Source organism: Pyxicephalus adspersus, chromosome 3 (genome assembly GCF_032062135.1).
Source record: "Pyxicephalus adspersus chromosome 3, UCB_Pads_2.0, whole genome shotgun sequence".
Lineage (NCBI taxonomy): Eukaryota > Metazoa > Chordata > Amphibia > Anura > Pyxicephalidae > Pyxicephalus > Pyxicephalus adspersus.
This window is the reverse complement of record NC_092860.1, coordinates 59,195,478-59,209,570: the sequence shown is the minus strand read 5'-3', so window position 1 is coordinate 59,209,570 and position 14,093 is coordinate 59,195,478. Positions and strand designations below refer to the sequence as shown.

General features: G+C 38.7%; 1 protein-coding gene across 1 annotated transcript; it reads left to right on the top strand.

The window, feature by feature from the left end:
* The first annotated feature begins 1,105 nt into the window (after nt 1-1,105).
* Nucleotides 1,106-13,626, top strand: NDUFS7 (NADH:ubiquinone oxidoreductase core subunit S7). The gene is made up of 8 exons (XM_072404855.1): nt 1,106-1,213; nt 1,376-1,412; nt 1,489-1,557; nt 8,949-9,066; nt 10,406-10,585; nt 11,923-11,969; nt 12,592-12,680; nt 13,326-13,626. The coding sequence occupies exons 1-8, from the start codon at nt 1,198-1,200 to the stop codon at nt 13,421-13,423; spliced, it is 654 nt and encodes a 217-aa protein (XP_072260956.1). The 5' UTR covers nt 1,106-1,197; the 3' UTR covers nt 13,424-13,626.
* Nucleotides 13,627-14,093: the final 467 nt, after the last annotated feature.

The window sequence follows — 14,093 nt, the reverse complement described above, 5'->3', positions numbered from 1 at the left end:
TCACCTGCAATTGGCATTTGCGCAGTCTTGTCAAAAGTGGATGTTTGTTTTTTTTTGCAGTTGGACATTCCATACCCATTTATTGATATGATTCTTTAGATTTATACACCACTAAACAGATGTTCAAATACATAAAAAAATACATGTATTTATAATAAATATATAATTAAATATATAAATATATAATTAAATACATATATTTTGATTATAATATCTATAGTAATTACTATTTTTATATATATATATATATATATATATATATATATATATTTTATACACAGGCGGCTTCTCTGATCAGGCATCGTAAGAGTTTAGATAGGCGCCTATGTAGAGCAGCTGAACTCAGTTAACTCTTGCCTAACCTGAAAATAATTAATTTTAAAATATGCTAGTTCCTTAGCTCATATAGATGTTTTAAACATTTGAACACCACAAACATTTTTTTTAGGACTAAGTGAAAGATGTGTGCCATTAGAAAGCGTATTTTTTTTAGGGGAACAGTGACTTTTAATGCAAGCTCGCCAGTGTTTAACTGTCGGGGATGTGCAAATCATTTTGGTTAATAACTTTCGCGTGAATACGCCAGCACCTGGAATTTGGTTGATAAATCGATCGAAGGGCTCCGATTTTGGATCACGCATACGAATGCGCGAGAGAACGTGAATCAGTCTCATTGTACACACCCATTGGAATACACCCCCTGGTAGTTCATTTTCACGGGTAGTTTTTTTTTTTGTTAGGACATCGGCATCTGATACCTATGCAATAAACTCCCTCAAAGCTCATCCCGGTCCTGTCAATCGAGATGGCTGAAGACTGGGACACGGAAGGACCAACCAAAACAAAACTATAATTTGTGCAAACAATAGAGTATGAAAAAATCAGTGCATCTGCGTTTCTTTTAACTATTTATCTAGACCGTAAACAATGACAATTATAGAAGATTCTAAACATATCTGGAATTTACACAGAGTGTGTCTTGTACTAAGCTGTTGGCTGTATTCAGGGCTCACTTCTATTTTTCCAAAAACAACCACAGATAACAAGCCAGCTCCGAAAGACAAAAATTGCTGTTGTTTGAGGGTGACGGTCAGCATGCGGAACACAGGCGATGTTACATATTTCCGGGGAAAGATTTACTTAGCGTACAATTCCCGGAAGCGCTCAAGGGGGCGTCCTGTCTTTTCCTGTCTTAAGATGGCGGCGTTGACAGGTGAGAAGGTTATGAGATTATATTTAGTTTATGAAGGACATCGGTGTGCCGTGCATATGTGAGCAGTATGATGAGGATGGGGGATATGTGCGTCGCAAGTGCGTTTTACTTGCATGCTGTTGTAAAGGGCAAACAGGTTACAAAGGTTTCTATGTGTTTCAGCACCCCGGCTGTCTCAGCTTTTGTCCCAGGCCATTCGGTGAGTAGCAAGCACTGATGTTTATCTTCTTTCTCTGTAACTGAGCACACTGATATTATACTTCTCTCTCCCTCAGACCGCCCTGCCTGGCAGCCCTTCACACTCGGGTCTGGCAACCGCTGTCAGAAAATGACAACAGCACCTGGTAACTATTAGGTTCACAGTGAATATAAATATATATATATATCATAGGTATAATGCAAAAATATTTCTAAAGTCATCTTTTTACATTGAGAGAGGAGCTATTTGGTAAATCATATCAGTTTTTATGTCTTTACCTACCTGGGGATTTTTTTTTACTTCCAGTCCTAGAGACACAGCAGAAAATATAAGTAGACCAGCTGATTACCCGGCGTTGCCCCGTATTTATTGCAATCCTATATTATACAGGAAAAGGAATCAAAGCTATAGTGTTAAATCAAAGAAATGTTTTTTGTTTTTTACAGGTTTTAAAAGTATAAGTACAATATACAATTAAGTTAACCTAAATTAATGGCATATTTTCAAATGCTGTTTTAATAGGAACACATTGTGCTCATAAAACATCCTTTGTAACTTTAGGACAATCTGAAATTTTGTTCCTGAGATGTAGGTGCACCTCTGGTCAGTTTCTATTAGTTCGTTTTCAATAAAATATAGTAGTAGAAATTTTGGTAGTTGATCTGGCAGCGTAAGTAACGATCCCGCTTTATGGTAAATTTGCCCTTGCACCGTGAATGTGGATGGAAATTCAGGCTGTTGAACAACTGATGTGGCGCCAAATGAAGTCATTTGGAAACATTAGTTGTATTTTCTGATGTTATTAGGAAAATGCTTTGACTCTGAGGTATTTGCTGATGTGTAATTACAAAGATCTTGTGGTGGTGTTTCCAGTTGGCTTGACTTTGCCTTTTTTACAGCAAATACCAGAAGACCCAGATTTAAACTTCTTGGCTTGACAGTAACTACAAACCATTTCCATTTTTCCGATGGTAACACTTGCATGCTGCGAGTAGTCTTTATGTGGATCATAGTGGAATCTTTCCAATGCTAAGCTAAAATGTTGTAGCTCTATCTCTGTTATCCTGTAGTCAAGCCTCATGCTGTTGTACTGTCTCTAAAGATCTAGATGTAGTAGCTCTCTCGCGCAGCGTGGCAAGTCCTCTATTCATGTCCTTCTATATTTGTCTACAGTGTTTTCATTTTTTTGGCCTTTGATTGCACTCGGCCATATGCCTTACATTTTCTCGAGTCCAAAAAAAAAGTATGTAAGCAAAAGGCACACTGTCACTGAGCAAAAGGCACACACTCATACACATGCACCTCTGACATATACCACATTGCTGTACAAAGATCAGCGGTGCACTCACATGAGTCTTGAGTTATATGTCTAGCAAGTTTGGTTTAAGTGTCTCAATGTGTTTCCGAGTGATGGTGGAACATAGCAGTTTGGTTGAATTGTCTCCATGCTTTTCTTAGTTATCACCAAATATAGCTCTGACATATAGCACAGAGCTGCAAAAAGATCAGCAGTGCACTCATATGAGGCATATGTCTAGCAAGTTTGGTTGAAATGTGTCCATGCCTTTCCGAGTGATGGTGGAACATACATACATCCAATTTTATATATATATATAGACTAGCTCTTTATATATATATATATATATATATATATATATATATATATATATTACAATACAATACAGGCATAGTCCAAAAAAGTATATAAAAAATATAGGCGAAAGGTACACTGTGCTGAGCCATATATACATACATACAAACATACCTCTGACATATACCACAGGGGTGCACTCACATGAGTCTCAGTCATATGTCTAGCAAGTTTGGTTGAAATGTCTTCATGCGTTTCCTAGTGATGACATACATATATACATACATACATACATCTAAATATAGCTCTGACATATAGCACAGCACTGTACAAAGATGTCTGGTGCACTTACATGAGTCAGTCATATGTATAGCAAGTTTAGTTGAAAATGTCTCCATGCGTTTCCTAGTGATCAGCAGTGCACTCACATGAGTCTGAGTCATATGTCTAGCAAGTTTGGTGATGTATTTCCTAGTGATGTTGGAACATAGCAAGTTTGGTTGAAATGTCTCAATGCGTTTTCGAGTGATGGTGGAACATACATACATACCATTTTCTATATATAGATTACTCCAAAGTGAAGGGAGAACTCCTCTAGCACAGTTGTCACCCAAAAATGTGTCATCATTTGTAGAATTCTCATTCCCTTCTGTGTCAGAGGTAATGGTAACTTTTTGGGTATTATTATCAGTGTTCTCCCCAGAAATTTTTTTCAGCCGGGTGGTAGGAAGCTGTAGCCGGGTGGTTAAAAAGGGGGTGTGGCAAAACACAGCAAATTTAGTGCTCCCAGTTGTTTATGCCATGGGTATCCAATAACCTCTTATTTTTTCAGTGTTCTACCTTCTCCCAATTATTTCTTACAACTTTGTAATGCCTGCCCCGTTAGTATATCCAATTTTTCTATTCTATGTATTTTGTCACAACTGTCCTATGCTGTGTATTGTGACCCAACTTACTAGTGTTCTAAGTTTTAAGAGTGCATTCCTTTGTAGTAGTGTAATAGTAGTTTATCCGCAGTGTGTAATGTCATCGGCAGCGCAGTGTGATAACTATGTGAGTGTAAAAGCTGCTTGTCATATTCTGCAGCCTAACAACTCGCTGTGTTCAAACCTTCAGATCTCCTAAACCGTTCGTTGTATTAACTTGAAATTTTTAAGGTACACGTGGAGGCATAGGAAACTGAAACTGTAGGTGCAAGTGGGGGACACTTGTGGCTAAACCTTTTGAAAATGTAATTACTATGGCATTATGAGAACATAAATCTCTACCTAGCAAAATGTGCTGCCTGCTCTGTTACACATATCTGTCTGCATCTTACCTCAAACCCCAATTTCTCCAGAATTAAGGGGTGCAGGGAAACAAAAATATAGGTGGAAGTGGGATCACTTGTGGCGATCACCTTTCATCACCATGACATCATTAAAAAAAAAACTGCCCATCAAAATGCACTTCCTTGTTACACATGACTATAACCTTCCTGTACCTCAACCTCAAAAAAATTTAGTGGGCAGAGTTCATTTTCTAATGATGCCATAGTGATGAAGTTTTAGGGGATGTTAGTCACAGATATTCCCCACTTGTACCTATATTTTTGGTTTCTTACACCTCCCCATTCCCCAATTGAAGTTCAGAATGTTAGATAAGAAGACAGGAATGTGTAACATGGCAGGGAAGCCCATTTTAATGGGCAGAGTGTTTTATGTTCTAATGATGCTGTAGTAATGAGATTGTAAGGGGAGAATGTGCCGGCCACTTGCACCTATATTTTCAGTTTTGTACCCCCCCACCCTCCGAGAAATTGGTGTACAAAGAAGAGAAGCAGACAGTAGTCTCATATGTATAGATTTGTGACAGGTAGGTATATATTTAGGGGCCCCACCCCAATTCTCCTTGCTATGTTAGTGGCTCCTGGGTCCCCAATTTGCTCTTTCAATTTAGGACTCCTAGTTGCATTTTCCTCTGAAACAGCAATCCCAAAGTTCAATTTTCATAACTTTTTTTCATTTGTGAACCCTATGTCTTGAAATTCTTTAAAGCTGGTGGTCTGAAATTGTAATAACTAGTATCTATGAGGGTCCACTATACACCCTGAAAATTACAGGTCATTGTGACATACAGTTTAGGAGATATGGAGGTTTGTACACAGAGAGCTGTGAGGATGCAGAATGACATGCAGACTTTATACACAGCTCTTAGCAGTGGATACATTTCACAGGCAGAAATCCGAGCTCGTGCTATGAGATGGGGACGGGGCTGCCTGTGTCTTCTTCACATGAAGGCTGAGCTGTGTGCTTACCTCTCATCGGCAGCAATCCTCTGAACGGATGGCACAGAGCACAGATGGCACAGAGCAGCCTCACTGAGATCCGTGAATCCGAGGATGAGAGCTGCCGAGAGCTGGGCGGGGTATTCAAATCAGCCCGGCGGAGCAACCGGCTAAAAACCTCTGGGGAGAACTATGATTATTAATAAATTATTTATACAGTGCCAACAATATGCAGCGCTGTATATTAAATAGGGGTTGAAAATGACAGACATATACAGACAGTACCACAGGAGGAGGGGAGGACCCTCCCGCAAAGAGCTTACTATCTAAGAGGTGGGAAAGCACCCACTTTTTCTCTGGGTTATCCTCAATGGGGACACGGACAGAAATGAAAACCTGCGAGGGCTTCTACTTTTAACATACTCTATCCAAAAAGGAAAAAGTTGTTACTTTAGATGCACTTTAAACAAGTTACCAGCAGGCCAGATATGACAGGCAGCTAGAAAATGCTACTACTACGCTTAATATTTGTTATAATGATGGTGGTAGATCATGTATGCCTGATCATGCTTACAGCAGCAAGTTCAAGTGGGTTGACATTGTCTCTGAATGTGGCATCACGCATCAAATTGGGGATTTGGGGACCAACAAAAATGCCTGCTTTCCGTTTAGCATCTGTTATAACTTTTCCAAGCTTGTCCCTCAGATACTGAAAACATATACCATCACGATCCATTGCAGCGACAAAGTTTTTCATTAATCCAAATTTATTATGAAGTGGCGGAAGGTAAACTTTTTGTTGATCAATGAGTGATTTATGCTTCACCTTGTACTGGCCAACAGTGTTTTCAGGTCTGGGTGGCCATTCTTTCACTTTGTAATGGTTGCTGTCATCACGACTGTTCGAAGGGCACAGAAAGCACATATTCCAATTGCAGACCAGGAAGAAGTGCCACCACCTTCAGGTCACCACAAACATTCCACTTGTGTTCTCAATAGTTAATCAATTTCAAAATGACCCCCATGGATTCATATGTTTCATTCCCTCGCCATGAGCAAAAGGAACAGAAGGTTTTTCGTTACCTTTATGCAGCAATACAGCTTGCAAACTTGCTTTGCTCGAGTCTAGGAACAATCTTCACTGCTCTAGTATGTATTCCTAACCTAACTCCATCATCAGACCACTCACGTCGGTACAGAAGCAAATGTCGTTTTCCAGCTTGTAATACCCTGTAAACTTTGTGTGACGATCATGAAAGTGTGAACTTGTCATTCCTTTTTGTAGCAAATTCTACTCCTTTAATCTGGAGGCTAACAGTTCAGACTTATATTTTGACAAAGACAGGTCCCTTACTAAATCATCTAAATCTGATTGGTTTATAAAATGTGGCTTACCCTCTTCAAATTGGCGTTCATAACATTCATTAACTTTGACATCATCCTCCTGTTCCTCATCCCACATGTCACTGTTAGTAACAACAGATGTAGGAGGGACTGGCACTGGATTCCCTGAATCATGTGGCTCTGGCTTTAGAGCAGATTCACAATCAGGATTGACTTAGTCTTCTTCGAAAACCCAGCAATTTTACTCATACAGAAGTAGCAGTCCGAGTGATGGTCTTTTGGCTCACGCCAAACCATAGGCACAGCAAAAGGCATTTTATTCCTTTTCCCATTCCACCATTGTGTTAGGCCAACGTAACACACCTGACAACAGATATGAGGTGCCCAGCTTTTATCCTGATCTCCAATTTCACATCCAAAGTAATACTTGTAAGTAAATCTCACCCTGTTGGTTAGGTTCTTGCATTGATCACACAGGGTATATTTGCCACAAATGTAGCAAAAACTGTCTGGTTTATTAACACAGCTGCGCCTACTCATCTTTAGCTCAAAACAGACTCACTATGGCCTAGCTGTACTATCCAAAAGGATGTTTTCGCACTAGAGACAAGCCCTTGGTCCATCTCACCTTATTATATCTGTTTCTGATGTCAGGATACTGACTTGCCCTGACATGCCCAGACGCTGCTGGCACGTGCGTTAGACTGCTGGACGTGATTTAGCTGAGGTGGCAGCAGGCATAGTGGTAGCTGCAACTGTTACAATGTTCCAATGTAAAAATACATTACCCAATTACCGACAATTTAAACAGCTATAGCATAACTTAAGATCTGTACGTGTTAGGCAAATTCTGACTTCAGATTTGGAATCCGATAATATGTTGAGTTTTCTGAAGGGGACAGACCCCATGTGACAATTTTTTCACCCTCTCAGATATATAATGCTTGAATGATTTAGGATCATTTGGCTCAGTTAATAAAAAGTAAATGTAGGTTCTTTATTCCCTTAGTACATTTATGCTCAACAGATCCAAATGTCCATGAGCAGGAGAAAATTTGGGGACACAGACGGCCACATGTTGACATTGACCTTCTGTCTATTGTGTGTCATGAATGCTTGCTATAGAGCAGCGTTGCCCACAGGCGATCATTTATAAATAGTAATATGAAGGTTCTCTCAGGGCTTCTAAACTGTTACATTTTGTTTCAACCTCCCTGGCCGTAACCCCGGGGTAAAAAAACATGCTGAAAGTGGTAACCCTGAGCCACACTCTGGGTAGCTAAAAACATTTAAAAAAAAAAAAAAAACACTTAGCTGGTCCAATCGGTGTCCTCCAGCGCCCTGTCCGTCGGATCCAATTCTCGGGCTGCGTTCTCTCCTTCTGATCTTCCGCCGGCAAGTGCAGTGAAGTTTCCGGCGACGGTGCATGCGGGGGCGCGGTGGAAATTTAAAGTATTGGATTTAATTGAATTATAGGCCTAAAATGTAAAATAAATTTCCATGCAAAACATTGTGCCGCTTTTGGTGTAAAAATACTGACATAATTAGACCACCAGGGAGGTTAATGATATCAAACAAAATAGTTTGTTAATGCTAATGTTCGTCCGAAGAGGGAATTTAAAGTACAGTGCTGCATAATATGTTGGCACTATATAAGTACTGTTCATAATAATGAAATATGCATGATTAGATGGGCATGGGCCTCACTTTTGTTTTACTCTTTAAAAATCAGCCACATGGTAAATGAGTGCACATTGCCTGGTTGTCCGTTTGACATGGAGCTTTTTTTGACCAATATTCATGAGATAGCTAGACATCTAACTTGATTATCTCCAGTGGCATTTTTGACCCTTTTTTGAAAAATGCAGTTAGTAGATGTTATTTTAAAAAAAAATTGCTCTCATTTTTAGTTGCAACTAGTGTAAGTACTTGATTTGCCTGGATATCAAGTTTAATTCCCTGTATAGCATTAATTTATGAGCAGGTGGGACAACACTATGGTCCAATCAAGTGTGTTTCATGGGCATGTGTTGTCAAGGAACATGCTGAAGGGAAGAGAGCAGAGAAAAAAAGTTAATTGTTGTGCTGCTGCTCTTTCATTGTCCAATCAGAGGCTGGGAGAGGCTTTAGGTAAATTTAGGAGAGCATGGACAGAAATACAACTGTTCTGGCAGAAAACAATAGTTCTCGGTAATTCATTGAAAATGTATATTTAGCCATTTGCCTTTGCCTGGAGTTTGTATATAACTTGTATATAAATTCATTTATTTTCATGTGTTTCAGTTCAGAATTCTTCTATTAGGTCACATCATTTTCTTTCTTTTGTCTGTTACAGCACTTTGCCAGTGAGGCAGAAGAGTAGTGCTGTACCTGCAACAAAATCATCCGCACCAAATGGAAAAGGGGAATTTATAGTTGCCAAACTCGATGACTTGGTTAACTGGGCTCGTAGGGTAGGATTGTGTGTTTTTTGTTTTTCCCCTACTTATATTCCAGACACAGTTATTCCATTTTAGGTCTATCTACTCTCAAGTAGACTCAAAGGAGGAAAACAACGTCGGGTATTAGAAAGATCTTCCTAGTCTCCGTTGTATTGCAAGGATACTTCCACTTATCAGCGCATGTTGTAGGCAAATTGGACTAACCATTTGACTGCAAAAAAACAATAGGAAAAAATCTTTCTGCCCTTCTGTTTTAGGATCTCCCCATTGCTGCAGCTAGCATATCAAGAAAGCAAAGTTCAGTAACTTATTTGTCATTTTAAACAGATGTGTTTAACTGTGACTGCTTCAGGAAAGCACAGGAAACAGCACTCATTATATAGTTTTGTTTAATAACACTGCAAAGGTATCCTTATTCTTTAAAGGGAATCTATATGCAGTGTTCTCCCCAGCCCCTTTTAGCCGGGCACACCACCCAGCACTTTTCAGTAACCACTCGGCTGTTTTTGGGTGCTTACTGAAAAGTTGGGTCACAAGTTGGCTGACACCCTAATACAATATCTTCCCACCCAGCTTAAAAAAATTTCTGGTTTGAAAACTAATATGGTATTTACATTTAGTATGCATGTACATTTAGCTTTTTTTTAACATTTTACCAGAGCTGGGGATTTGTGACTTTCATATCTAAACTGATTTGTAATTTCTCCCTTTTAGTGGCAGATAGAATTTCTATTCCCTAGAAACTAATGATATAAAGTCCACACGGTATTAACTTTCAACTATTCAAAACATGCTAGTAGACTTATATAAAGATATAGAAGAATATAATTGCTGGACAGCTCTACTAAGAAGGAATCATTCTGCACTTCAGCTGTCAGGGTAAGCTCTGTGATCAGATGAGATAACATCATATGTTAGGTTATGTACACGTGCAATGGTTCTCGTACGATAATTGGCTCAGAGCCGATATCGGACGAGAATCCTTTGTGTGTACAGTGCTTTTTGTCCATCGTCTTAACGACCCTCCTGGCGGATCCATGAACGATGGACATAGAGCAGTACGGTGCTGTATGTACAGCACTCGTTCATGCATCGTGCAGTTGTTTGTCATTGGAATGGATTTTAAAAGATCCTTTCCAGCAACAATTATTGCATGTGTGTACATAGTCTTAGTGTTAATGGATTTAACGGCAGGAAGACTGGTTAAAAAAAGAAATGGTCATTTCACATACAAAATCTGCACCTGTTGTTCCTTTCTGTGTATTATTGAAAAGTGCATATACATTGTGCTATTGTCTCATTAATGAGGGTAAACATCTAATCTATATCTAGCTTTGTTTTATGCCTGCAGAGTTCCCTGTGGCCCATGACCTTTGGGTTGGCATGCTGTGCTGTAGAAATGATGCATATGGCTGCTCCCCGTTATGATATGGACAGGTTTGGAGTGGTTTTTCGTGCTAGTCCTAGACAAGCAGATGTTATGATTGTGGCTGGAACACTTACAAATAAAATGGCCCCTGCTTTAAGAAAGGTAATAATAATGTTTTTGTTTTCTCATACATTCTCATACTTGTTTGTACAAGATAGATATTGGTAAGCAGTATGTACTGTATATATCTGTAAATATCTTTAGGTATTGCATTAAGTGCTATAAATTATGTACTATATACACTACATTTGTAATTCTATTTGTGTTAACAGATAAAAAAAAATTCATATAAGAATAAAGAACTTTTTTCTATTGCTCCTTCATATGCCATTATATAAGTCAAAGATATTCTGTATCTGGCATGTGGCCAGAAGTAGACTTTGAACTCCTCCACTAGCCAGCTATTCTACATCTCCCTAAGAGGGATGCGTTGATTAGTATATTTAGTAAAATGCTTATTAATATTACACCGTATTTATATAGCGCCATCATATTGCGCAGCATTGTACTAAGTCCATAGTCGTGGCACTAACTGTCCCTCAAAGGGGTTCACAATCTAATGTCCTTACCATAGTCATATGTCATTAATGTAGTCTATGGTCGATTTTCTTTTTTGGGGGAAGTCAATTAACCTAACTGCATGTTTCTGGACTGTGGGAGGAAACACGCACAGACACGGGGAGAACCTGCAAACTCCATGCAGAAAGTGTCCTGGTCGGGACCTAGAGCTGCAAAGGCAAGAGTTCTAACCTCTGAGCCACCATGATGCCCACATCCCAGATAGGCAGTGTCGTTGACATTTAGTATGCATGTGAAATGCAATGGATATATGTACTTTATTTTACCAGTAAATATATCCTTTAAGATTGTGACCAAGAGGGTTAAGAGTATTCTAAAATCCCTTTACTTTTGGCCTACTTGATCAAAAAAAATCATGGTTTCACTGACCTTTTGCCCTTTAAGCCATATCTTGTAGACATGGTTTGTACGGCTTGCTATTGAGCACTAACACAATCCTAAAAACTTGTACGAATGGCTGAAGATTTTACATGCAGTTAGTTACAAGTATTCAGTAGTTTTCTTACAGCAGTTTTCTTTAATGGTCTATTTTTTTAAAAGGATTGCGACTAGAATCTCTGGGAGCCTAGTAAACAGTAAAATCCTGACAGGAGTTGTTAACCCTGACCCATTCTATCGATAAATAAAATTACATGCATTTTAAATCCACTTCACCTGTTGGGGATCCTTGTAAAAAAACATTATGGATGTTCATTTTAAATATGGGTTCAACAGGTAAAATAAGGGGCATATTTATTTGATTTAAATAATGAATTCACTGTCTAAAAAATATGACCCCATGTTCTATGGCTGTACTTCTTGTATGGATTTTTGACAGATAAATTTTAGATTGTATAATGTATGTTATCTACCACCCACAGGTTTATGATCAGATGCCTGAGCCTCGCTATGTTGTGTCAATGGGCAGGTAGGTACCCCAAACTGCCACCAAGTTTTCCCACTGCTTCTCATTTCCACCCTCTGTATTGTGTTCTAATGGTGTTGTTGGACCTTTGCTTTTTTCTATTTTTACCATGGGCTTTGGAGATGGTACTAATGTCTTTAATCTCCTATTTTCTCTTTACAGCACTCTCATGTTTCTAACTATCTGTGTATACCATGTGTGGGCGCATTCACAGTTAACTGTTGAGTTAGAGCATTGTTATCACAACACACAGTAACATGTGCACCACTGTGCTTGCTGTCCGTTTTGAATGGCACTCCATCACATTCCAGATTCAGGGTGCTGCCTAAAATAAATAGTTCTGTATTTATGGTATGTTAAGGTGTGTGCCTTGCCAGTTTGTTCCTTTTGAATTTGCTAGTGGAGCACCTTAACAAATAACTGACTGAGACAGTTTATGTATTATCCATGGGAAGGTAGAAACTAAGCACTTTACTTTTATTTTTGTTCTATAAATTTACTTGTTCCATAATGTGAATTGTTTAATATGTAAAATTTACTTTTGACTACTGTATGGTGAATATAGTGAGGGAGTTGTGCAAAACTGTATATGAGATGTCATTTAATTACTGTGTGTCTCCCACAGCTGTGCTAATGGAGGAGGCTACTACCATTACTCCTATTCAGTGGTCAGAGGCTGTGACAGAATTGTTCCTGTTGATATCTATGTTCCAGGTAAATACCTTGTTTTTTTTCCTCTCAGGGAAGGTAACCTATTTATTTTTGAAATCTTGTTTTCCTTGATTTTCCATATACTGCTAGGCTATTGCTGGCTATCAATGAAGGCAATAGTGAGTTTTTTTTGCTCTGCTTCCTTCTCCCAATTACTAATTTGCTGAGACTTTTGTAAGATTCACTTTTTGCAGCATAGAGTTGATCTGAGTATTACTTGGGACATAAGAACAAATATCTGAAAGTGGCTGTAACCTATTTCCACTTTTTCCACATCTTAAAAAAGCTTTGGTTACATTTTACAATTACAAATGTTCTCTTCACCTGCTAGAGGTGACAAATTGATGCTTCTGCTGTACTTAAATTTCAGCCAGTATTCTAAGACTGCCCAGATCCTCATCTCCATAAGGTGGATAGAAGGACTTTGCAGTTCAGTAGAGAGAATACAGGAAGGTCTGATAATGCTGTTGAGGATTTTGGTGCAGCACAGATAGTTGTTAGCTCAAACAGGAGATAAGACCTTTTTTGGTTCTGGCAGAAATAAGTATCCTATTTTCTGTATTTGCATTGTTTTTAAAAATCCAAACTTTATGAAACCTAGCCCAAGACTCTTGTGACCTATATGGCCTCAATGTATTGTCTCCCTAGGCTGCCCACCTACTGCCGAAGCACTTTTATATGGAATTTTGCAACTTCAAAAGAAGATTAAAAGAGAAAAGAAAATCCGAATCTGGTATCGGAAATAAGTGATTTTTTTTCTTTTTTATTCTGTATTTAAAAGTTGAAGTGGTTTAAATGTTTGGATATCCTTAATGCAATGGTATAATCACACTCTTACTTATGCCACAATGCAACATATGCTCTGAAATATCTGCTTTGTAATGGAACTTGAATCATTGATTTGTGTTATAACATCAATTTAATAAACCAATAAAAGGATTATACAGTGCCATGTTTTTCCCTATGTCTCCTGGCTTACATTTCTTGCGGTATATTTGTACAGCTGGACCAGTTTACATGCCATAAGAAATTGTGAAAAAAAAACATGCAGCACCTGTTTCACTGTGTCACTAGTAACCCAAGCTTTGGGAAATATTTTTTTTCATCTGCTCAACTGTTATATCACCATCTGTTTGAGACCAGTTCTTGGCATGCACTTCCCGCAGTTCATGGTGTGTGAAACCTTGCCTCGAAAAAAAAAAAAAAAAAAAGCTCATAGATAAAAGCTAAAGTATAAGTCTTTGGGCCAGGGTGCTTGGCCCCGCCATCTTCCCCTCTTCTTCTGGGTTCTTCTTCGTACATCACCCAACACAGGCCCAAGATCGGATGACGTAGATGGGAAAAAAACTTGCCGATCCCATGCGCAGGGAGATCGTCAATTTTTTTTACCTTACATAAAATGGTTGTCTACCCTTT

Bases quoted from the DNA above. Each gene is read 5' to 3' on its own strand.
- NDUFS7 (XM_072404855.1), top strand. The intron at 11,970-12,591 runs GTAGGTACCCCA...TGTCTCCCACAG, and splicing joins TATGTTGTGTCAATGGGCAG to CTGTGCTAATGGAGGAGGCT. The intron at 12,681-13,325 runs GTAAATACCTTG...TTGTCTCCCTAG, and splicing joins TGTTGATATCTATGTTCCAG to GCTGCCCACCTACTGCCGAA.